The sequence below is a fragment of the Talpa europaea genome (genome assembly GCF_964194135.1).
Source record: "Talpa europaea genome assembly, chromosome: 13".
NCBI classification, from domain to species: domain Eukaryota; kingdom Metazoa; phylum Chordata; class Mammalia; order Eulipotyphla; family Talpidae; genus Talpa; species Talpa europaea.
Genome location: NC_140080.1, coordinates 79,667,363 through 79,692,548, shown reverse-complemented (window position 1 = coordinate 79,692,548; position 25,186 = coordinate 79,667,363). Strand labels below are relative to the sequence as shown.

Below are 25,186 nucleotides of genomic sequence, written 5' to 3'. Positions count from 1 at the left end.
AATTAGAACTACCTGGAAATTAAGAAATTAAGCTACCCAAGCTCAGTTTTCCATTCCCTATGTGGCCCAGAAAAAAATAACTCCTGGAAATTGGATTGTGATGTCCCTAGAGTGTTAGTATATACAATCCCTCCCCTCCTCCACCCCCATCTTGCTCATCCTCCCCCAACCCCAGCACAAGGTAGAAATAAACCTAAATCACCTACTCAGGAAGGTAATATCACCCTTCATCTCAATTCGTGTTTGAAAATAAATTATCAACTACTCTGATCTGCACATAAATGAGATACATTCGGAATAACAGACAATTGAAATAGATCCATGTGCGACTTGAGCTATTGCAACTCTCAGACACAGATTTTAAGAATACTATTTAAATCAATACAATTTACAATAGTGTATAAAAATAAAATAGGAATAAATTTAATATAAATGTTTAAGAAATTTGTTGTGGGCTAAATTCTGTCCCCCTTCCCAAACTCACATCTTGAAATCCTAACTCTGAAAAGCTCTGAATATGTGGAGATGGGCCTTTAGAGGATGATTACATTAAAATGCACTGTTAGAGTGGGTCCTAATCCACTCTGACTGGTGTCCAAAGAAGAGGAAATTTGGACAGAGTCCACGGATGCTAGCGGAAAAACCATCAGAGGTTCCTCAAGTCAGCTGTTTGCAAGGCCAAGGGGAGAGGCCTCAGAAGAAACCAAATTGCCAACACCTTAATCTTGATTTCTATCCTCCGTAACTGTGAAAAAATATTTATTGTTTCAGCCACCCAATATGTGGGGTTTTGTTATGGCTGCCCTAGAAAACTAATACAAACCTCTTCATTGAAAATGACAATAGAGCTAAAGCTGGTTGGTCAGAAGCACAAGTGATATTGTGGACTTGCTACTGGCCTTTGAAGTCTAGAGTCGGCAGGGGCGGAGGGATGTAGACTGAAGGGCATCTTGTAACAGTGAGTCCGTGGCCTGTGGGATCTGAAGCAGAAGCTATCTACCGGTAGAGAGTGTCAGAATTGAGTTCGACTGTAGGACACCCACTGTGTTACTGGGGACTGCCAGTGGGGACAAAGCTGCACACATCTGATGACCAGAGTGCATGTTCTCGACAAAGGTAAAGGAGACACAAACAGGGAAGACACGCACACACAGGGGTTTTCCCCACACAGAAAATAAAACCTTAAATTTTCACTTCATGGGAAAACTTTCGTGGAGAAGCTCCACTTGGGAAAATTTGCAGTCAGGAGTTCTATTGCTAATGATAGCAACAATTCAGCAGAAAAATTCTTGAACGTTCTACTCTGCGATACACCTCCAGTGAAGTTCAGGGGGCATTGTCATTCCAGCAGTCTCTGTGCGTTAATAAAGTCTCCACTAGTCAGAAGTGAAAGCTCTTTCAAATCCAAGTGTGTGCCTCACACAGGAAAAAAGATTCCATCATAAAAATTTGTAAAATATCTTTCCTTTTTTATTATTTTTTAAAGATTTATTTATTTCTACAAGAGCTGGGGTACAGGCCAGAAGCGAGGGAGGGTGAGAGGATTCACCAGAGATAGAGCAGGGAGCAAAACAGGCAGACAGACCAAAAGCACTGCTGAGGGGAACAGCGGGCGAGACAGGAGAGGTCTGCCGCGCCATGTGGGTTTCTCCCTGGCCGGCCGGGAATTGAACCCACGTTGCAGAGGCTGCAGACAGCTTCACAGCACTGTGCTCAACCTGCTGCACCACCAGGGAGGCTCCTCTTTCCTTTTTTTAGAGAAGCATTCAATAAAGCTATCAACTGGTCTCTCCAGTTTCATACATTTTCATTTTATGTGTGCGCAGCTTTGTCCTCAGTCCCAAATTCAGAATTACGGAGCAGTTTGTATAGTTCCCTCACCTCTGGTCCTCTGCCGCCTCAATCTAACCTCTTAAGTCCTCCCAAATTCCAGGCTGTCTCTCCACCTCAGCAAAATTACTGTGCTCTGCCTGGGCACTCCCTCTCGTCCCCGTCCCAGGTATTGCTTCTCTCAGGACACTGCCCGATGCCTGAAAACAGTGGATGCACAGCCTTAGTCCAGTCTCCTTAGTTGCAAAAAGCAGAAGTCTGGTACCAGCTCCTTTATCTCAGTTGAGAGCAGAAGGCTAGATCAACTTTCTTAATGTTTACAAGGCTTATCAGGGTGATGAGATTTATACGTTTTCCATTTAAAAATGAAGCCTGGTATCTGAGGGGAGAAATCCTATATTGTGAAAAAATAAGGATGTTTAAAGAACAAATAAGTAAATGAAAATAAAACCTAGTAAATGTTAATTTACAAAAAAAGAAAGAAATTTTGTTGTTTTATTTTTCTTACATTGTTGCTTAAATTTTTGTGCAATATTTGATTTCTGCCCTCAGATATAATCCCCCCATATCTCCCACCACCAGAGCATCAATGAACCGTCATAACCATAGTCCCTTGTGCTCTTTCCTCCCCTGTTTTGACTCCACATCCCCCCTATGTCTCAAATTCTGTAATTTGCCTGCTAGTTTTATCATTCCCCCCACCCCCGACCTTTTGGTTGGTTACCCTGTGTTCCTCCTATAAGTGAAAGCATCTGATATTTTAAAAGAAAGAATGTTTTTGACAAAACATAAAATACATAAATTCATATCTTTATAGTCTCATATTCTTGTGGTTAAAAAAAACCAAAAAACAAAAACCTCCAAGGAACAGCAATGTGATGTTAGTGAGCTGTTTCAGTCCCTGGTTCTCAAATCAGTCTCCCTTTCTCAATCCAGGTACAGGAAGACTGCGGTTCAAGAGCAGCCACAGTTTTTAAAAAGATGCCCAGGGTCTCCCTGGTGGTGCAAGGGGTTAAGACACAACCTATGAAGCTGTCCGCAGCCACTGCAGCACAAGTTCAATTCCCCTGCCAGCCAGGGAGAAACCCACATGGTGCAGCAGACCACTCCTGGCTCACTCATTGTTCCCCTCAGCAGTGTACTTCAGTCAGTCTGCCTGTTCTGTTCCCCATTCTATCTCTGGTGAATCCTCTCACCCCCCACACCTCTGGCCTGTACCCCAGTTCTTGTGTGCATAAATAAATAGATCTTTAAAAAATAAAATAAAATAAAAAGATGCCCACAAGGCTGTAGCCATGGTCAACTGAAATATAACATCCTCTAAAATGTGCTAAGGGCAAGGAAGCAGCGAAGTGGTTAATCTTCCTTGGGTAGGAGCAGAGCACTTAAAACATAAGAGTTACTTAAAATTCAGCTTAGCTTTATTGTGATTTAGAGTTTGTTTAATTAGTATTTAGAACTACACATTGTTTATAGCTATTGGTATTTCAATAGATGCTTAAATGTTTGAACATTTAAAGTTTAATAAGCCTTAGTTCTTTGAAGAAAAACATTGGTGTAATTAAATTTTCAATTACTCTGGGTTTTTTTTTTTTAGGGGCTCATGCAATTAATAAAAGCTAAGGCATTTAACAACACACATTTTAAAACCTAGTCAACCCTTTCATTAATTAGCTAACACTTATAGTCCATATTTTTAATATAGAAGTTTCATTTGGGCAAAGTCACAACTTTCAAAAAGTACATGGATTAACACAGGCGATTAAATAACAGTAACCTGTTTCAAGATTATTTTATGTGTACACATGAATATGGAGATCAATTATGGCTTTCCAAAAACCATTCTTGTGCATTGATACCAATAATTGTTTGTATTTAATTGTGTGGTCAAATTAAAAACACTGAAGCAATTGCTCCTCAGAGTTTCCTTGCCCTTAGCACATTTTAGAGGATGTTATATTCCAGTTGAAAAAAGAAAGTGGCAGAGGTTTACAGATTGGATATAATCTTATTTTAATTAAACACTAAATTTAAAATGAAGCAAAGGAAATTTCTCCACTCCTAGATTTTTGCTACGTAAGATCACCAGCAACATCAGTATATTACATGGGAGTTGATGATAGACACACCACCCTGCAACTACTGGATCAGAATCTGAATTTTCAAAACATCCCAGATATTTAGTATGTAAAGACAGAAAAGCCTGGTAAAGGCGTGGTCAGTTTATCAGTCAGAAAAGAGGTTTGCCAATGGCCTTGGCTTCAAGGAGCGTATAGTCTACTGGCAGTGAGCAGGGAGGGATCAACAAGAAAACAGTCAATTATAACAACCTGACGTGGGAGGTCTTCTCATTGCGCGAAGGAGGGCACTTTATCAAGTGTGGGAAGCAGGCTGACCAAGAATGGTACATTCAAACCCTAAAAAGCAAGTCTCTCTCTCTCTCTCTCTCTCTCTCTCTCTTCTACAATGTTAATTGCAGCATTATTTATACTAGCGAGGACATGGAAGTAGCCTAAATGTCCATCAAACAGGCAACTGAATCAAGATGTATACAGCCACACTATGGCATACTACGCAGCCACAAGGAAAAATGAAATACCTCTAATTCACCAATCTGCACCCTCCTCTCCATCTTATTCCCTTCTTCAGACTCCTAACCAGCACAATCCTTGTACTTGGAGCCCAAGAAATCAAGACATTGATAAGCATAACTAAATATTGCTCTCAGTACCATTTAGGGAATAAAACAAAAAATTAACACTGGCCTCTACCTTCAAGTTATATGTTCTGTTTGAGGGGCTAGGTAACACACAGGAAACATAATAAAATAAAAATAATCACAATTAAATGCTAACTTGAAATGTACAAATTATCTGAGACATGTCAAATTAGAATGAATGTGTCTAGACCAGAGAGAGAGGCAAAGTGGAAAGAAAAAAGGAGGATGATGTGGGTGTTATATGGCTGTGAATAGGTTGCAATGCTCTGTAGGTCATGTCAAGGATTTTAACCCAAATGTGTAATGGAAAGTCACTAAAATGATCCCAACAAGACATGACACAATTTTACGATGACTCTGATCACTGGATGAAGAATGGACTAAAGAGGGAGAAAACAACCACAAGGGGTGGGAGGAGAATAATTAAAAGCTATCGAAGTGGTTCACGTGAGAGATTTATATTTATGATGACTTGGATCCAGATGGTGGCCTGGGAGATATGGATGATTAAATACCAATTATAGAAGAACAATTCATAAAATTTGCTGATGCCTTCCTTCTATGGGTGTGTGGGGGGGGGACTGGGAGACACTAGAAGGAAGAAGGCACTAAGGATTATTATCAGAACTCTTATTTTAGCAGTTGGGTGAATGGTGGTTTCACATTTCCAGATGGAGGAAGGTCAGGAAAGGTATACAGGTTTTAGAGAATATTAACAATTATTGGGCAACTTAACAAGCAAATAATTGAGACACCCCACTAGATGTGTGGAGTAATCAATTGATTTATTATTCTGTCCATATTCCATCTTCTAGGAAACCACATGAGTTTGGAGCTCAGCAAAAAAAAAGTAGAGTCTAAGTCAATGTGGGGGAGTTGTTGGCAGATAAATGGCATTAGAAATCATGCAAACATATGAGAATGTCTAGGGCAGTGGTTTTCAAACCTGGAATATTTGTTCACATGCAAGTTTTGAGGCCCATTCCAGAAAGTTTCTGACTCAGTAAAGTCTTGGTGAGGTCCAGGAATTTGCTTTATGAAAAGTCAACCTAAAAGCTTCTGAAGCAAGTAGTCCAGGCTCAAATTAGAGTGGGTAAAACACAGTCCAGTAGCAATAGCAAATATAGCCAAATCTTTGCGGAGTCAGGAGGTTGTTAGATAAAGGAAGATATGAGGCCAAACAGAGGGCTTTTATTTAATTTATTTATTTGTATTATGAGGTGTTTTTTTTTTTAAGGTGGAGACACTAAAGAGTTGGTTCATAACCTTGGCTACACACTGTAATTGCCTGTTGAGCCGTTAAAAAATATTGATGCACAAGATCCAGCCCAAACAAGTAAAACAGACTCTGTGGAGGTGGGATCCAAGTATCAGTGTTTTTTAACTTTAATTTTTAGTCTATTTTCTTTTTCCTAAAGGATACCTTTTATTTCCCCAGTGTCTGGCTCATAGGATGTACTCAATTCAAGTTCACCGTTGTGAAAACATTGACCAGTTAGCAAATGACACAAACAATAGGAAACCAGAGTATATATTACAAATTTAATGTACTCTTCCTGAGAAAAGGATTCTAGTCCAACTACCTTTCTTTCCAAAGGGGGACTGAAGTCCCCCAGGTCGGTCTTGGTCTTGGCTAATCAGGACCAAGAACCAGTATTCTAACTCCCAGATCAGAGGTTCCGGCCTTAAAACAGTCTCATTTTCACTTTTCCCAAATTCTAACAGACCCACCCTTCCCGCAACTCGCCCTCTTGACCAGCCTGGAGATTGACCCGGCGGGGTGGGGGCTCAGGGCCCTCACTGCGCTTGCGCCTCTCGGCGAGGCTCTGTCGCCGGAGCAACCGGAGACGCGCGAATCGGCCTGCACCTACAAGGTGACAGGAGTTCCCCATACAGTTCTTTTTTGGATATGCTTTTCTTACCGCTTCCCGCGCCTGGTGAGTGACTTTGAGGGTCTGGTAGGAAAGCTCCATCAGACACTGTCTTAGGGCCCGAGAGAAGGAAGAAAAGGAGCCAGTTTCTGGGCTGACCGGTACATCCCAGGAAGGTGGCTCCGGGAAACCTGACGCTTAACCAGCCCGCCCCTCTCGGGATTGGCCAGAGCCGACCCAGGTCAGCCAATCTCTGGGCACAGATGAATTCCTTATCATGCCAATCAATGTTAAAAGTAAGCATGTTTAGTCCAGAGCGTTTGCGTGGCACTGGCCAATCAAGAGAACAAGAGGGGATGATTGGCCCGACTTGAGGCGGGGTTTGCAATTGTTTTGGTTCTCCGAATTCTGTCTTTTAAAGTGCAATTTAACGGACTCTCATATACCGTTACATTTGTCTTTGATTTTGGCAGTTCGGGTCTTCGTGACCCCATGCTTATGTCCCCAAGACTGAGACACACTTTGACATCAGAGAGAATCCTGCGGGATAGGGGTAGGACTCTGTAAACTTTGCTCTAGTTTGACATTGAAAGAACATCCTGTACTCTCTTTTGCATTATTTCCAAATGTAATATGTTTTTGTAGCGCATCTCCTGCACACCACCACTGACTCCCAAAGTTTTCTAACCACAGTAAGAAATACATTTTTGGTCTTACTTATCTTTGACAACAAGGTCAGAACACCCCATGGAGAAAGGATTGTCTCCTCAATAAATGGTGCTGGGAAAACTGGATATTAACATGCAAAAGAATGAAACTGGCTCTTGACTTAACACCACTTTCAAAAAAATTAGCGTGAAATTGATTAATAATGTAAACAAAAGATCTGAAACCATAGGGAGGAAATAATAGGGGAACGCTCTTTAAGGTGAGTCTTGGGGGGGAAATATATAAATATATAATATATATATCTCACCAAAGCACAAGGAACAAAAGCAAAAATCAATGTGGGACTATATCAAATTAAAAAGCTCTGTACAACAACAAAAATGACCAAGGAAATGAAAAGGCAGCCTATGGAATGGAAGTAAATATTTGCAAACTATTTAGCTGACAAGGGGTTAATAACCAAAATGTATAAGGAACTCACATAACACGATTTTTAAAAATCTAATTAAAAAAGTGGACAGAGTACTTAGAGATTTTTCTCAAAAGAGACGTACAAATGGGCAACAAGTACAGGAAAAAGTGTTCCTCTAAGTCAACAGGGTAATCCAAATGCAAATCCAAACTGTAATAGATATCACCTCATACCTGTTAGAATGACTTATTAGAAAGACAAGTGGCAATAAATGCTGGTGAGGATGTGGAGAAAAGGGAAGCCTTGTGGGCTGTCAGGAGGAATGTATATTGGTGAAGACCAGACAGAAAACAGTAGGGAGGTTCCTCAAAAAATTCAAAGTAGAAATAGCATATTATCCAGCACTCCACTTTTGGATACATAGCACTGGACATGATATCGTTGTTTTGAAGAGATATCTGCACCTCATGTTCACTGCAACATTATTTACAATGGGCAAAATATGCAAACAACCTAAGATGCCAAATAATTATAGAAATATATCCTTAAAGTGATGGTAGAAAAAAAAGCAACTGGGCCTCCCCGGTGGCTCAGCGGTTGAGCGCTGGGTTGTGAAGCTGCCCGCAGCCTCTGCAGTGCCAGTTCGATCCCCGGCTGCTCCCCGGCCACCAGAGGAGGGTCCCACATGGCGCGCAGACCTCTCCTGTGCTGCTCCCCTCAGCAGTGTACTTTGGTCCTTCTGCCTGCTCTGCTCCCCACTCTGGCTCTGGTGAATTCTCTCACCCTCCCGTGCTTCTGACTGTACCCAGTGCATGTATAAACACACAAACAAATAAAAATAAATAAATAAATAAAAAAGAAAAAAAAAGCAACTTAGAATTCTATACAAGTGAAAATAATCTTCAGAAATCAATGAGACTTTGAAAAGGTAACTGCCAGGAGCTGTGATGTAGGAGACTTTCCGAAGTAGTTTAGATGAAGAATAATGGGGGAGAGCTGTCAGGACTAAGAGAGACACTCTCAGAGTAGGTCTTTGGAGGTTACTGATCCCTGAATTATGCCCAGAATTAGATTTCCAGATAGTGCTGCTACCTATAAAAATCCGGTGTGGTGTCCCCCAGCATCCAAACCCCTCATCTTGAAAGGAGGATGTGGAGCAAAGGGAAGCCTTGTGGACTGTGAGGAGGAATATAAACTGGTGCAGACCTGACAGACAACAGTATGGAGGGGGTCTCCCTGGTGGCTGAGGGGGTAAGTCTCAGTGCTATCACCCCAAGTTCCATCCCAGCGAGGGAGCTAACCCCATGTATGGCACAGCAGACCTCTTCTGTCTTGCCTGCTGCTCCCCTCATCAGTGTATTTCAGGAGATCCACCTGTTCTGCTCCCCACTTTGTCTCTGGTGAATCCTCTCACCCCCCGCCCATCCCCCCACCTCTGGCCTTCACCCCCAGTTCTGTGCAAAAAACAAAAATAATATGGAGGTTCCTCATACTTTCCAATCTCCTCTCATCCTGTCTTAAAAATTATTTTTAAAAAGTTCCTGCTGCCAGGCTCCTGGGAGACTTGTGAGCTGGGGTTGTTGGGTGGAGGGCGGCTGGGGCGCAAGGCCATGGGCCAAGGTCAGCCAGTGGTGGGGGCGGCACCGGCTGCAAACGCAAGTTCCCCCCCCCCCCTTCTAAAAATGCAGAGGCCAGCAGCCTCATCTGGTCTTGGTCCTGACGTCCGCAGAACATTAGGAAACCCAGAAGTGGGCCCATGCCGCTAAGTGAGACTTTTAAGTGCATTTGAGCATCGGTCATTGATTGTGTGCCAGGGAGTTTTCAGCTTAGCGGGGACTTTTTTTTCATGTGAAAAAGGCCTCGCGGTTTCACTGCATGAACACCTGCCCTATCACAGTGTGAATTCAGTCCACGTAGAAATAAAGTGCCATTTAAAGTTTAGATCTTGACAGCTGCTTCAAGGTGCAGAACTTGGCAGAAAGCAAATGAGTATCACCAACTTTGCAGGTGAGCTTTTATGTGCTTGACAAAAAAGATCAGTCGCCTCGAATTAAGAGTTTAATCATTTCAAATACTTTGCATTTCAGTTTTCATTACCTAGTCGGATTTTGAACTGTCAAAGAAAAGGCAGAGTGGGGATTAATTGTTACCTTTGTGCGGCCTGGATGCAGCTGCATTCAGGCTGCTCTCCTGCAGCCTGGTCACTGCCCTTTCACTTTTGGAAACTAGTGAATGTGTTGTCAAAGAAAAAAAAAGTGTAAATTAACTACTTTGCAGGTTTTTCACTCCTCTGATTTTTTTTATATCTTTGGCATAGGAACTGCATAAATAGCAGCTTATGAAAAAAAACATCTCTTTAGAAAGAAAAAGCAGAAGCGTGAGTTTTTCCCATTGATAAAAGAATTCAATTTTTCTCACTGAAATTCTCTGCTAGATTTGTTGGGCAGGATTTCTCAAACTTGGCATTATTGACATTTGGGGCCAGAGAGTTATTTGTTGGGGTGGGGATAGTGAGCTGACCCATGCATTGTAGGATGTTTAACTGCATCCTAGGCCTCTGTTCACCAGATGCCAGTAGTATCCCCCAAACGGTGGCCACCAGAAATGTTCCCAGACATTGCCAAATGCCAACTATCCCCTGGACGGTGAAATCACCCCTAGATTAGAACCATTTTCTTTTCCTTCAAAAAGGTAAGAAACACCAACCACCATATTTATTTAAACTTTTCCTCATCTAAAAAGAGAAATATTCAAAGAAAACCTTGGCCCTCTCCACAAGGGACCGTGATATTAACATCTGGCAGTTCTCATTGTCCTCTGTCTCCTCAGGAGAGTGTCCCCCAACACAGGTCGCCACTTCTCATCTCTCGACAGGATGTGATGTTGTTATAGGAGGGGGGGGGCACTCTGTTACAATGTGACTTTAGCTGCAAACCAGTAAACACCTTGGCAGGAAGACAGCGCAGCTTGATGTGTGCCTCTGCCTTGCCCAGGCCACAGTGACAGCAAGGACTGCCAAGACACAAGGTGAGTGGTAGGTCCTGTGGCACTGGAAGGACCAGTTTCTTCACTGTATCAATGTTTTGCTTCCTAAACTGTTAATACCTACAGTGAAAAGAATTAATGCCATCTTGTTGAAAGGTAACTGAACTTTTTTTTCAACATTTATTTTTCATTTATGCATACAAGAACTAGGGTACAGGCCAGAGGTGTGAGGGGTGAGAGGATTCACCAGAGACAGAGTGGGGAGCAGAATAGGCAGATTGATTGAAACACACTGCTGAGGGGAGCAACGGGCAAGGCAAGTCAGGAGAGGTCTGCTGAGCCATGTGGGTCATCTCCCTGGTTGGGGATTGAACTCCTGCTGCAGTGGCTGCGGATAGCTTCCCAGGGTACATCTTAACCCCTTGCGCCACCAGGGAGGCCCAAAAGGTAACTGAACTTTTAACTTAAAAAAGATAATTTACTAACTAGCCAGAACCAGTTTCCAGCTGGGATGATCTTCTCTAAGAACTGTGCAAAGAAAATTATTTTTTTTTTTTTTCTCTCCAGAGTAACCAAGGGCACTGAAAGTCAATGAACTGCAAAAAAATTGAATCTACAACGATGTAAGTTTTTGCAACGCTGCCCTTCTTGCCCATATCTTTTCCTTTTAAACCCTCTTAAACAAAGACCTAAATGGAGCACAAGTTGAACTGATACCTGAGGTTGTGTTCCCTGATTTGCAAATCTAAGACAACCCCACCCAGCAAATAAACGCTATTATTTTATTTTAGCCTCTTCACATTCTTCTTGGTCAACACCCCAGAGAAAAGAAAAATATTTTTTTCTTAATAATATTTTGTTGTTCTCTTCTTTTATAAAATAATCATTATATAAATGATTGGCAAATCCATAAAATATGAAAAAGAAGTCATTCGAGTTTCTTGCTAGAAACTAGAGTTTTAAAACATTGTTTAAATAATTACCAAAGCAGCAAAATTGTGTCTGGTGTGCACATTAATGTTTCCAAGTACATCATTTGATGTTTATGAAAGAGCTGAAGCTTACCACTTATTTCTCAAGCACATTATTTCCTAAAGTCTTGAAAATAATCCACTTTGCATTGGAGAAAACAAGTTTTTCTACCTGTTCTTTCTGTTACAGCAAGGATGTCATATAGGGCAAATTCTAAGTGATTTTTAATCACATGTCTTTTGTTTTATTGATTACTCTTTTAAAATTCTACATCAATCCCTTTTCCTCCCCCTCCATTTGCCCCTCCCCAAGGAAGTACATTGGAATTCTGTAGTCATGACCTCACTTAAGTCAGACCATCTTCAGCAGAGCTTCTCTAGACATGCAAGCATTGGGGAGTTTTCAAGCATGACAAGAAATGTAAACCCTGTGACAGTCAACTCTAAGTCAGCTCTGAATATATACATCATTAAGACTCCATCTTCAATATTGCTATAAAAAAGTATCCCATCATTTTTAAAAACTGTCAACCTTGTCAATGGGAGGAGAGAAAGTTTTCATCACGTAGACATTCTGTGTTGGTATAAACCTGCCTCTGCTAACAATTGTCGAAACGTTAAGAAAGAAAAAATTGCTGACTCTTCTCCCAAAACAGAATGAAATCTGTTCTTTGCCCCATTGCTGTTACTAGAGTCATTTTCCTCATTTATTCTACAGGGTGAAAAATGTTTGCCCTGACCTCATCTCTACAACAGTCCCTCTGCCCTTCCTGCAAGCACAGGTCGGAGCTCCTCTCTATAGTCAAACAGCCCAGGATTGGAATCTTTGCTGCTCTGAGATTTCAGAAAGATGTTGGACTTGCTCAAGTCTTGTTCCTCCTCTGCAAAATGAGAACAGTTATACCTTCTTATAGTGTTGCAAGAATTAAGTAAAACAATGAGTTTCCTTGAGGTAGTTTGCTTTTTTGTTTATCGGAAAAGAAATAATCAACACAACAATGATACGTACTGATGTTAGATTTTAAAATGCAGGGAATGGAGCTAACTAAGAGGACAGCAGGGTAATTCATGTCATTAAGCCAAAAAACATTGAACAACAGAGTTCAGAAATCTGGGCAGATATCAGTTCAGCTTCAAGAATCCCAACAGCTGTTGCCTTCACTCAAGAATGTCCTGCCATTAACATGACTCATCTTCAAACTTCTTTAGTGTGCACATCACTCAGTACAAATTTTTAAGAAAAAGAATCAGATTGCATCCCCCCTGCCTAACAGATGGGCTTTTCTCCGCCAGCATCCCCTCCAAATGCAATCGACCGTGGCTAGAGAGGAGGCTCCCAGAACACAAAGAGGTTTGCAGAATATTTCAAGAGAGCAAGGTTGGCGCGCACCCCTAGAAGTATGTGGCTCCAGTACTTGGAAATTCCTGGCACGTAATGAGCACTTTAATGAGTCTTAGCTATTGTTACTGCTTGTAGAGTAACCTGCAATTTCCAGCCTCCATTCACTTGATTATACCATTTCTTTTAGTGCTGAAATGTTACCTCCCCTTTTTGAATGAAATAAAATGATTCATTTATTCATTCTTCAGGAAAACATTTATTTCATACTTAATATAAGTCAAACTATATGCTTGGCAGAAGGGACGTAGTGGAGAACAAAGTCCCTGTCTTCATGGAACTTATGTTCTAGTGGGGGCTAGGAACTCTGGAAATAAGTGTATCCATAAACCATGAATTAATGTAATTTTAGGTAGTGAGAGGTCTAAAAGAAAAATAAAGCAGTTTGAATGGCAATACAATGACAGGGGAGGAAGAATAAGAGCTATATGTGCCTGAAAATGCCAAGCTTATAATCATGGCTTGGTCCTTTCTGTGACCATCCCCCATTCAGGAGCTCACATATAGTTGCTTCCTTACAACGAAAAGCACACCTATCACCCAGGAAATTACAAGGGTTTTAGGAGACCTGTGTCAAAGATACTAGACTGGAATCTAAAATCATAAAAAAAAAAAAAAAGGTCTAAAATATTAGGAGACAGGGGCCTCCCTGGTGGCACAAGGGGTTAAGCACTGCACTATGAAGAAATCCGCAGCCTCTGCAGCATAAGTTCAATCCCCCGGTCCGCCAGGGAGCCACCCACATGACGCAGCAGACCTCTCCTGTCTCTCCTGCTGCTCCCCTCAGCAGTGTACTTCGGTCAATCTGCCTGTTCTGTTCCCCACTCTGTCTCTGGTGAATCCTCTCACCCACCACATCTCTGGCCTGTACCCCAGCTCTTGTATGCATAAATAAATAAATCTTAAAAAAAATAAAATATTAGGAGACAAAAGGTGCTCCTCATGCTCTTATCACTTAGGAATTTACAACAGTTCTATGGTTTGTATGTCAGGAACAAGAGGCAGATACACATGCATGCATACATATATATTTCTATTATAAATCACAGTATCATTATGTGACTAGCTATTTCTCTAAGGAAGATACAAAAATGGCCAATAAGCACATGAAAAAATGTTTCCTAATCGTTAGGGAAGTGCAAATCAAATCCATGAGATACCAGCTCCCACCTACGAGGATGGCTATCAGCACAGGAAATAACAAGTATTGATAAGGATAAGGAAAAGTTGGAACACTTGTGGGAATGCTAAATAGTGTAGCTACTTTGGAAAACGGTATGGCAATATCTTAGAAAATAAAAATGAAGGTACCATATAATCAAAAAATTCTGCTTAAGGTACATAACCCAAAGAATCCTGGAGGCAGGATCTCAAAGAGATATTTGTGCACCCATGTTAATTAATCTTATAGCAGTATTATTCACAATAGCCAAAAGGTGAATTTTAGGAAGGGTGTTGGACTTACCTGTTTTCCCTTAAAAGCCATATGTTGAAGCCCTCATCCTCAGTAAAATGGGATTTGCAGGCGGGGCACATGGAAGGTAATTAGGCATGTTGTGATTAGGTCTAAGTATGTGCATTATAACATGTGCATCATTATAATTCAACATCTGAATATACTACATATGTATGCCACTATTATACTACACTAAGTGTGTGTATCTTGATAAGCATTTTTCAAATATTAATAATTGTTGAATTTAATTGGAATGTATACAGGTATCCATTGCATTATGCTTTCAATTTTTCTTTGTGTTGAAAAGTTTGAGAACAAAAAGTTGGGGATATAAAATTGAAAGATAATTTCGTTGTATTTTTTTGCTATTTCAGTAAATGGTACTTGCAAAATATAAAGTAGCGAAGAAATGTGATTAAAATAGATATATGCTTGGAGAAGGATAGTAGGTTTGAACATGATTATAGGGAGAGAAAAAATTTAGTGAAAAGGAAAAAGATGTTGAAACCAGGGAGGACTGATGGATTCAGAGACAGGAAGGGAAAGAATTAATAATACACACACTTAGACCTAATCTCAACATGTCATGCACTGTCAAACTAGGTTGAATACGCTTCTAAATATACTAGGATATATTGTAAAGGTATTTGAGTGCTTCTTTATACTTTTTATTTTTGGTGTGTGTTTATAAGCTGTTTAGATGTAAGACGTAAGATATTTATCAGCTATCACTTTGTAAATTTATTAAGTACACTTATATATACCTTACCTTATAATCCTCTGACGTTCTGAGATCGGGAGCAATCATACTTGTTTTATAGATTAGAAAAATTAGATGAAGACTGCTAAAGTTACACAGCTAACAAGTGGAAAAGCCACTTTTGAGACTCTTTGACTCCATCTAGCAACTTGAGACAATGTAATGATAATATTTGGTTTTTATTGGAGCCAGATTAAAGTGGTAGCTTAGCTAAAGCCTCAATCCATCAAGTGTAATACATTTTATCATTGAGGATGTAATGACACAATTGTGCTGAATGGAATTCTGCTGGAGGAACAGTTGTGCATGTGGTTGGAGGAGTTATTTTATATGTGGCTTACAGGGGTGGTGAGACTACCACAGCTCTCTCCTGCTTGTCTCCTCCTTCAAGGATATTTTGACCACATTATAAGGCAGTTAGACCCAAGTAGTGCAAAGATACCTTTTTGATGATTAGTATATACAATATCATTGTATATCATTGCTGAATTGTTCCCGATAGTAAAGAGAGGCATCCTTTTTACTCTACCACTCAAGCTTTCCTTTAAATGATTATTGAATATCAGGAGCGTAGTTTGAAAAACATGCCAGATTAGTAATCTGGAGTGGAGGAGATAAGGGAGCTTTCTACTTCAGAATTCTTTTGGTTGCAACTAACAGAAAACCGTCCTGAGATCTAGAACTGTGAAGGAAAAGTATTGGCTCAAGACAACTGACAGGAAGAGAGTTGGGGGTATCAAAATTAATTCTGGTATTTATTTATTTATTAGGCGATTTCTGCCCACGAGATGGGTTGGTCTTCAAGTTGGCTTCTTATTGTAGCAAAATGGCTACACAGCTGTACATGTAGAAAGTGTCCTCATATTTAATCACTGAATAAAAGTGCCGCAGACCAGCACAGCAGTAGACGATGAGGCCACCTCAGGGTTGAGAGAAGCGTGCAGGGTGGTCAGGGCGTCGGCGAAAGAAATGACAAACAGACACACTTCAAGAGTGAAAATCTGAGTGTGTTTTTCTTTAAGTTTGTGACTAGTATATATATGTTTTCTAAAAGCACAGGAATGAATATCAAAGAAATTAGCTTGCTCGGCTGGCTCAGTCTATCACTATCAGGGAGGTGATCTACATAACAAGCAATGACCATTATAGAAGAAAGGAGGAAGTTTAGAAAGACAGATAAGGGATTAAAGTTTGTAGTTCTAGGATTTTTAGCATTCTTGTAGTGGTTCTTGGTGGTCGTTATCTATTGATAAGCTTCTGCCTTTTCAGGGAACTTCCGCTGCACTTCCTCTGCTTCAGGCTGTTCTCTCCCCGCGCGCTGGGCCCAGCCGGATCTAGGGACCATGGCGAAAGCCATTCCTAAAGATCACTGCGGGGAGAGGTGCAGCAGGTAGGGTTTTGCTGTTCTCCCCCTGCGCGCTGGCAACCAGCCGGACCTAGGGACGGTTAGCCCTAAAGGTCACTGCAGGGGGAGGTGCAGCAGGTCCCCCTTTGTTTTTAGAACGGAGCTGGAAGGTGTACATATCTCGTTGAAGATGATGAATGGACCTGTGAAGTAAGTGGGCACAGAGGGGAAGGAGTAAACAACAGGACGAGTAGGGAAAGAACAATAAAAGAGAGAATGAGATGATACCAGTGAGTAGGAGTCAAAGATTGGAGAGTGGAAGCTAGAGAATGAGCAAAGGAAGAGAGTGAAGTGTACAGATGAGACTTAGTGACAGCAGAAATTTCAGCTCTACCACTCAAGCTTTCCTTTAAATGATTATTGAATATCAGGAGCGTAGTTTGAAAAACATGCCAGATTAGTAATCTGGAGTGGAGGAGATAAGGGAGCTTTCTACTTCAGAATTCTTTTGGTTGCAACTAACAGAAAACCGTCCTGAGATCTAGAACTGTGAAGGAAAAGTATTGGCTCAAGACAACTGACAGGAAGAGAGTTGGGGGTATCAAAATTAATTCTGGTATTTATTTATTTATTTATTAGGCGATTTCTGCCCACGAGATGGGTTGGTCTTCAAGTTGGCTTCTTATTGTAGCAAAATGGCTACACAGCTGTACATGTAGAAAGTGTCCTCATATTTAATCACTGAATAAAAGCCTCAGACATTAATTGTCCTACCATAGAGCCTGGGGCAAAGACAGGAAATGTTTTGCAGCAGATGAATTTATAGGTCCAGTTCTGATCTAATATCCATGGCAAAGGAGGAGGTAACAGTTATTGCCCTGGGCCAGTCTGGGGCAGTAGCTAGAACTCTTTGCAAACTTACATAACCCTACAATAAACACTTCACACAAGTCTTAACCCAGTCTTGTTTCCATTACAATTTTGCATTCATGTTGGTCCTCCTTATGGGTTGTAAGCTCCTTGGCGGAAGCTTAATATTTGTTGAACAATGTTAAAATCGAATGAGGTATAAAATAAAGACTTAACTGAGAATAAACTAAGTGCAAGAACAAGACAAGAGAAGACCACACAGTTAATGTTGGAGAGCTAGAATTAGAACCTACTCCAGCTACAGTTCATTCGTTGTATTAATTAAACAAACAAAAATACCTGACAATTATTTGTCAGGTGTTTATCAGTCATTTACAATGTAATGGTTAAAAAAATTTGTTTACGATAAAGATTTTAAACTATTTATTGGGTTGTTGGAAGAGTGACATATTTTTTTCTATTGTTTCGAGCAAAAGTGTACTATCACTTTTCCCACAACCCGATATATAATACTCACATACCTGCATAAATACCATGGAGAAAAATTAATGAAGGAAACTTTCAGGTGTTAGGGATTTGAATTAAAATGTAATATATGGGGCTTTATGAAGAAGTGACAGTTAACTGAGTCCTGAGGATGAACAGGAAGTAGAAAGTGGAAAAGAGTGGGACATTATTCTTGGCCTAGGGAGTAATGTTCAGTAGTTTTAACACTTGTTGTGGGGACTGATGCATGAACTGGAAAAAGCAGTTTGTGGCGTGAGGAATGGAGAGAGGCAGTAGGTAGAAACTAGATTAAACAAGGCCTTGTGAATGATATTAAGAATTTTAAAGTCTCTTTGTGGGTTGGTTGCACGTACCTCTTTAAGGGAATTTTGAACCCTAGGTTTGGTCCAGCAATTTTTCTGCCTAGATTGACTCAGTATCATCTTTTGTAACACAACTCAATGGGTTCTTTCTCTTGGTGGGATAACTTTGCCTCATCCTTCACCTTGTTCCTGACACCATGAGCACATGAGCCCTGGGCCAGTTTGCCACTGCCCACTGCTTCACTTGTTGGGAGTCAAGATACAAACATCTCAAGGATCTTGATATTGTGACATCTAGGGTCACCGCGACTTGTAACCAAACTCAATGCTGTGGCAGAATAAGGCCTATGATCTCCTGCCTGTAACTACCAAAAAGGCAACCAGCAGACACTGGAATTGAATTTATAAGCACTTTTGTTTTTCAGATTACTGGCCACTGATCTGAAAGAACAATCTAGGCCAGAAGAGACCGTTCTGTCATCTTATCTTGAGTTGGCCTTTTTATAAAAGGTTAGAAAGACAGTCATGAAGAAACAGCCCATTAGAACAGTCTGTCACAGCTGATGTTTGGTACTCATCATATTCGGACCCAGAACTTTGTTATCAGCTTCCCAGTTACCTTGACCCTGGTACAAATGATGGTGTCAATGTCCAACACCCCTTTGGGCATTCACCAGGGCAGGAATCTCAGTTTAAAGCAAGTTTTAGTTTAAAGAAAACAGATCATTAGTCTGTGTATGTACAGGTTTCTATACTAGCTATGGTGGCCTCCCCTACCTCCTGAACCCCCAATCAAATGAATTTGTGCTCTTGGGTGTCTGGGCTGAGTAAGGTACTGCCAAGTAGAAGTGCACAAGCGACAATCATTTATTTCCTTGTGACAAGAAAATGAGACAGTGAAACCAGTGCTTCCAAAGAGACTGGCTCACAGAGGGGACAGTTTGGTAAAGTTATATATAGTATAGTTTAGCATGGGAGGGAGTCTTCAGGAATGTCTTTGTTCCCGGTGCTGGCATCTTCCAGTCCCTATCTTCAGTTGACAAGGTCTGTGAAAAACACATCTCAGGGAAACATGAAAGTCTGTCATATCCTGTATATGACAGGATTCTTCTCATCGAGGTCTAGCTTGCGGCCAAGAAGCTCACAGACAAAGTGACCTTTGCCTGGTGAGCTGGGCCAATGGGAAGCTCACAGCCATGTGCTCACACCCTCACCCCTTATCAGCTCGCAATGGGCGCCATCGAGATGTCTTCCATTTTCTCTGACCTGGCATGTCACTCTTTCCTAGCTATCTGATTTCCCTGACCCCTCCACTTTTTATCTGGGCCCGTCTATGGGCTCTTATTTCACGAGTCCCTTAACCCCATGTGCCCAACCCTCCCAACTCTGCAGTGACATTCAGCCGCCCTTCAAAGTCAGAATCCGCCGGGTTAGCACTTTGAGGGGAACAGCAATTCCAAGAGGTCTCGCTGCCCCTGCACCATCAGACGGGAGTAGCGGCTCCCCCAGCACCCACATTCAGACTGTCCCTCCTGGCGTCCTGGGGGGGCGGGGGGCTGGTTTTATTTGCGGCTGCTTCCTCCGTCCCCAGCCGCCGTGCGGCAGGGCACCCGAAGAATCTTCCCGAACTGTGCCAGTCACGCGCCCCGTCCACCTCTCCCTCCCGCCGCCCCCCCAGATCAGGCCCTTCCCCAGCCCGCGGGAGCGCCGCGGTCACGACGGCGCCTCAGGGACCGGCCGCGAGCGCGGCGCCCGGGCGAGAGCAGCGCGCGGGAGGCGGACGGAAGCCGCGGGCGGAAGGTGGCGGGCCGGGGCGGGGGGCGGGGGCGGGGGGCGCCGGGAGGGGCGGGGCCGCGCCGCCGGGGGCGGGGCGCCCGCGCCGGTCACGTGACGGGCCTGGCGGCGGCGGCGGCGGCGCGGCGGCCGCGGCGTCTTCGGCGGCGCCCAGTGCAGGATGGTGCTGGAGGCGGCGGCGGCGGCCGTGGTGGCGGCGGCGTCGTTGGCGGCAGCGGGCGGGGGTGCTGTGGCGGTAGCGGCGGCGGCGCCCGCGGGTGGTATAAAATGGCGGATTTCGAGGAGTTGAGGGTAAGCGGGGGCGCGGGAGTCCGGAGCGGAGGCCGCGGGGGAGGGGAGGCCGGCGGAGAAGCCGCGGCGTCGTCCGCGCCACCCCCTGTTTCGCGGGGCCGGTTGGCGGCGCTCGGGGCCCGGCCCGCGTCGGAACGGGCGCCCGGGCGGAACGGGCGGAACGGGCGGGCGGGCGGCGGGGCCGCGCGTGGCGCCGGGCCTGGGGCCCAGGCGGGTGGAGCCGGCCGGGGTCCGCACACCTGGCGCGGGGGGCCCGGGCCGCCGGGGGGGGCCGCGGGGCGCTCACTTCCGGGGTCCTGCCCGGCGGGCCGGGGGCGGCCGGGGGCGGCCGGGGGCGGCCGGGGGCGGCCGGGGGCGGCCGGGGCGCCCGTTCGGCCGTCGCGGCGGGGGGCGCGCTGAGGCGCGGGGAGCCCCGGGCGCCGGCTGCGCCGAGGCAGGGTCGCGGCCGCCGCTGAGGTGCTGGTCACGGGGAGGCCCCGTCCCCCCGCCCGCGCCCCGGCGCACCCCGAGGGACGCGCGGTCCCGGGGAGCCCCGGCCTGAGACCCGCCGGCGCCCGAGCGCCGCGGCGAGACGCCCCGAGCCCGCCCGCGCCGCGCTGGGCTGGCGAACTCGTCTCGCTCCTGAGGAAAGACATTTTTCATCCGAGCCTTCGAGCAAGGTCACAACTTTATTGTGGGGCCCTTTGTATCCGGGAGGTGTGAAAAGGGGCGTGTTGGGGGGCAGAGCAGGAAAGAGGGTTCCTCCCGGGCCGATCACCTTCAGGGGGAGTCCGCAGAGGAGGCACAGCTGAGAGGCTCGAGCGAGCGGGTTCCTTTTTTTCTGGGTCGCTGAATAACCGGCGACGTGAGTGGGGTGCTTAGGGGCGGGCAGCCTGATCATGAAAACAAGCCCAAGTAGAGGTGATGGTGAACTTGAAATTAAGTCAGCTGCAGCACGTTTGCAGAACACAGATTTATGATCGTAGGGTGCCTTTTTGGATTCTGCAAAAAATTCAGGGTTTTTGGTTTGGGTTTGTTTTTTTTTGTTTTGTTTTTTTTTTTTGGGGGGGGTATATTATCTTTTTTTTCTGGGTGGTATAAGGTGGGGGAGGGCTGTTCACCTGGCCGGTATGGTGGACAACAGCAAAAGAATGTCTTCAGGATTCAGATCTGCAAGGAGATTGTTGTAGTTTGCGTAATGCCTGCCATTTTCCCTTCTGCTGTTCCAAAAATTCAGTGCCTAGTAAAGAGAAACCTGTATCCGTGCATTTTATGACTTACACTAGTTTATGCAGAGACCCATGATAGGAGGTAAAGAGTAGTAAGTCTAGGAGGTTCAGTGGCTCAGAGCCATAGCTGGAGAGCTCTTTAACACCTGTGGTGCGCTTGAAATACTCAGGCCCCAGCCTCACCTCTGAAGACTCTGGCCTTTGGTTTAGGATGCTTTGAGAAAATGGGAGATTGAAGTTAAACTTACTTTTACTTGCCATATCATCTTAAATTTGTGTAGTAACATGTATACGTCTTTTCTAAGATTTTTTTTTTTTTGGTTAGTGAAAACTTTTCCAAGACTTGTATGAGACTTTTATAAATGTTGTTGGTCAAGACTTAATAAAAAGGAGAAAATTTATTTACTTCGATGGGTAGAAAGGCAGTCAGTGCTTAGCTTGGAGTGGAACCAGGAACTCCTTGAAAACCAAAGAAGCTTTTCCCTCCCTCTCTTTCTCCCTTCTACCCACTACCTCTTCTCTCTCCATTTTGTTTTGTAGATTATCTTCATCATCTCTTTCGATTAATCAGCTGTCTTTGCTTCTCCCTGCACTTGATAGATGGTTCTGTCTCCCACAGTTCACATTAGGTGACCAACAAAGACTCACTGGGGGAGAATTTTCAGAGGAGGGGTGAGTATGGGCTGTGCAGATGCTGGAAGAATTATCCACCTTCGGCTCTGCCTTGGCTGCTCAGTATTGATGACCATGGCAGATACCCACGTAGTGCTTATTACATGCCTGGCTTATCTAAACCCTTGACATGCATGCTTATTTAATCCTCACAGTTCTTTCAAGAAATTAAGGGGCAAAGGGGTTAACTAACCTGACATAGATCACACAGCTTAAGACAGGAAGACCTGCAAGTTTGAACATCAGGTGTGGAACTTTTGAGTTGGTGCTCTTCTGTCTTGAGCTTGGTTGCTCTGTTCTGTTTCCCGTGGCTCCAGACCATACACTAAATTGATGATAAGTATTCAATACTCTGCTTATGTGATATATAATATTGGAGCAAAAACAGGACAACTGGCTAAAAAACTGGAAGGGGAGAATAGGGGAAGGAACAGCTAGGGCTTTCTGTTGGTTTCTGCTTCAGAATGTATTCTGATGGTCACGGACCAGGAAAAATCTTGGCCTTTGTCAGCTGTTTTTCTTGTTTCTCATCAGTAAATGGTTAGCCACATACTTGGTTTGTGTTATTGCCGAGTGGATTTCCATTGTCTTTGCCCATTATTCTTTGGTGCCACTCCCGAGGGACCTGAATAACCAGAGCTCAGTACCTGGCTGTGCTGCAGTCTCTTATACTGGAGGTTGAGAATCTTGGGAAGGGGCATCCTCACTGTGCTTTAGTGACTTCTGTGCCCTTGCCTTTTCAGACTGGGGGTGGTGGGTTTGGTCGCATTTATTTGATGAGACGACTATTGTAGAACTTTAAGGGGCCGCCCAACAGTGTTAATTTTCTAGACTGCTCTGTGAGCAGACACCAGCATGGTGTCTGGTCGTAGTATAGCGTGGCAGCTCTTAACCTTCAGTTCATTTGAACTGTAGATCTAAACGCTTCTCTTCCAGATCTTCTGGGAGAGAGGATCTGGTTGGTTGAGCTTAGGTGATGGTCTACTTCTGTTCTCATTTCTGTAGACAGGAGGTTAAACTTACATCATACAAACCCGAACGGGGAGATCATCCTGATGACCGAAGGAAAGGAATGAGGTTGAGGGAAAGGAACGGGGAAGTTCTTTGTGAAGGGCAGTTGTGTGGTCAAAGATGCTATAATAATACATCACATATTAGAAGCTTTTGTGGTGTTAGAAGAAATTATTCAGTTCACCAGTTGCTTATTTGTCACATCTGTTGTTAGAAGTTTGTGAGTTAACTAATTTTCAAGTTAACTAGTTGTGAATTAACCTGGTACAAGTTCATAGAATCGAATAGCCTCTTGTCACTGCTGCCCTGCTTTCTGCCCCAAGAATTTGTAGCAGAATCAAGCATTGGGGTGGAGGGGGGCCGGAATAGTTGGGATTCTAGAGTCTCTCACCTCTTTCTCAACTAGAGCAGCTTTTTTACTCTTCTCTGTCTTCTCTAGCTGCATGATTCCAATACTGTGGGTTTCTCAGTTGCAGCCCTTGGGCAGTCCTTTACAAGGTCCTTGCTGCGTTTTAACCTGGTTAGTCCACTCTCCCTACTTACCTCCATTTCAGGATGGGGAAGAGGGAAGTAGGGAGGATCTAGTGTCTTAGCAGACTAACTTTTTTTTTTTTTAAAGGATTTCTTTCCTGTGTTCCTAATCCCTTTCCTTTTGTGCGTGGAGAGTTTCTTATCTTTGTGTGTTAGAACAGAGGGATTGTGCTGGCAAGAGTCTGGCGTGTGTTTGGACTAGTGAAAGCCAGTGATTATAACTGTCTTAGTAGGTGCTGGTAGATCAGATGCAGAAGATCCTTTTCACTAGGAGGCTTAAGTATTCTGTAACAGAAGGTTTTTTTTTCGTCTAGAAGGTTTGAGGAATATACCTACATGACTTGCCATACTGCTAGCTTCAGATGCTGTTAGGATGCAGAGGGGGAATGAGGGCATTTGAGGTTAGAGGTCCTCATCCCCTCAAGCCTCCAACTCTTGGGCAAGGAAATAGACCAATAGTTATAATAGCTGAAATTGTTTCTGCCACGTGATTCAAAACTGCTATCAGTGGTCACAACTAAAATTTTCAGAAGGACTTCACTTGAGGTTATGGCTAGGAAGACACATTGAAAACTAAATATTAAATTTAAAATGAAAAAGATACTTTTTAGTAGAAGTAAACCAAGATATTCCTAGCTGTATTAGACACTTTGCATTTGTTTGCTCCTTAGGTCTGCATCCTCCATCTTGTAAAGGCGAACATCTTTTTTGATAAAGCTAACATTTTCCTGCTTAGCATTTTTGTTTTTGTTTTTCTAAACTGAATCTTAGTCTGTTAATTTTTAAAATTGTGCTAATAATCCACATACCATAAAATACAGCCTTTTAAAGTATCCAGTTTAGTGGTTTCGGTCTATTCACTAAACTTTGCAGCCTTCACCACTATTTAATTCCAGAACATTTTCTTCATAGCAAAAGAAAGCCTGTATTATTAGCAGTCATTCTTTGCTCTTTTTTTCCAACCCTCCGCATTCACTTTATTTTTATGGATTTGCCTAGTTTGTACATTTCATAGAAGAAGAGTCATAAGTGTAGCCTGTAGAAGAGTCATAAGTGTAGTTTTGTGTCTGCATTCTGTCATTTAATATTACCTTTTCAAAGGTTGATCCAGGTCATAGTATGTATCAATACTTCATTCCTTTTTATGGCTCAGTATTATTTCCATTTTATGAATATACCATATTTTATTTTATCCATTCAAGAAATATATGGACATTTGGGTTGTTTCTACTTTTGACTAGTAGGGACACTTATCTCTTAAATGTGTAAGTTTCGTGTGGATCTATGTTCTTAATTCTCTTGGGTAGATACCCAAGAATGGAATTGTTGGATCATACTGTAACTCTGTTTAACTTTTTTTTTTAAAGATTTATTTTTTATTTATACAATAGCTGGGGTACAGGCCAGAGGCACCAGAGGTTGAGAAGATTCACCAGAGACATAGTGGGGAGCAGAACAGGCAGACAGACTGAAAGCATTGCTGAGGGGAGCAGCAGGCGCTACAGGAGAGGTCTGCTGCGCCCTGTGGGAATCTCCCTGGCCGGCTGGTAATCGAACCCACACTGCAGAGGCTGTGGACAGCC

The 25,186-nt window shown here is 43.3% G+C and overlaps 2 protein-coding genes across 2 annotated transcripts in view; one reads left to right on the top strand and one right to left on the bottom strand.

Moving 5' to 3' along the window:
- The window catches only part of KATNAL2 (katanin catalytic subunit A1 like 2), a gene marked incomplete at its 3' end in the record, with an annotated part of 62,369 nt that extends 55,844 nt beyond the window's left edge, over positions 1–6,525 (bottom strand). Inside the window, exon 1 of the mRNA XM_084252263.1 lies at positions 6,472–6,525. Within this exon, the coding sequence (XP_084108389.1) occupies positions 6,472–6,522 (51 nt within the window). The 5' untranslated portion in view covers positions 6,523–6,525. The remainder of the gene's footprint in view (positions 1–6,471) is intronic.
- A 13,632-nt stretch (positions 6,526–20,157) lies between these two features.
- Positions 20,158–25,186, top strand: part of PIAS2 (protein inhibitor of activated STAT 2) — a gene marked incomplete at both ends in the record, with an annotated part of 60,649 nt that continues 55,620 nt past the window's right edge. Inside the window, one exon of the mRNA XM_084252259.1 lies at positions 20,158–20,181. The remainder of the gene's footprint in view (positions 20,182–25,186) is intronic.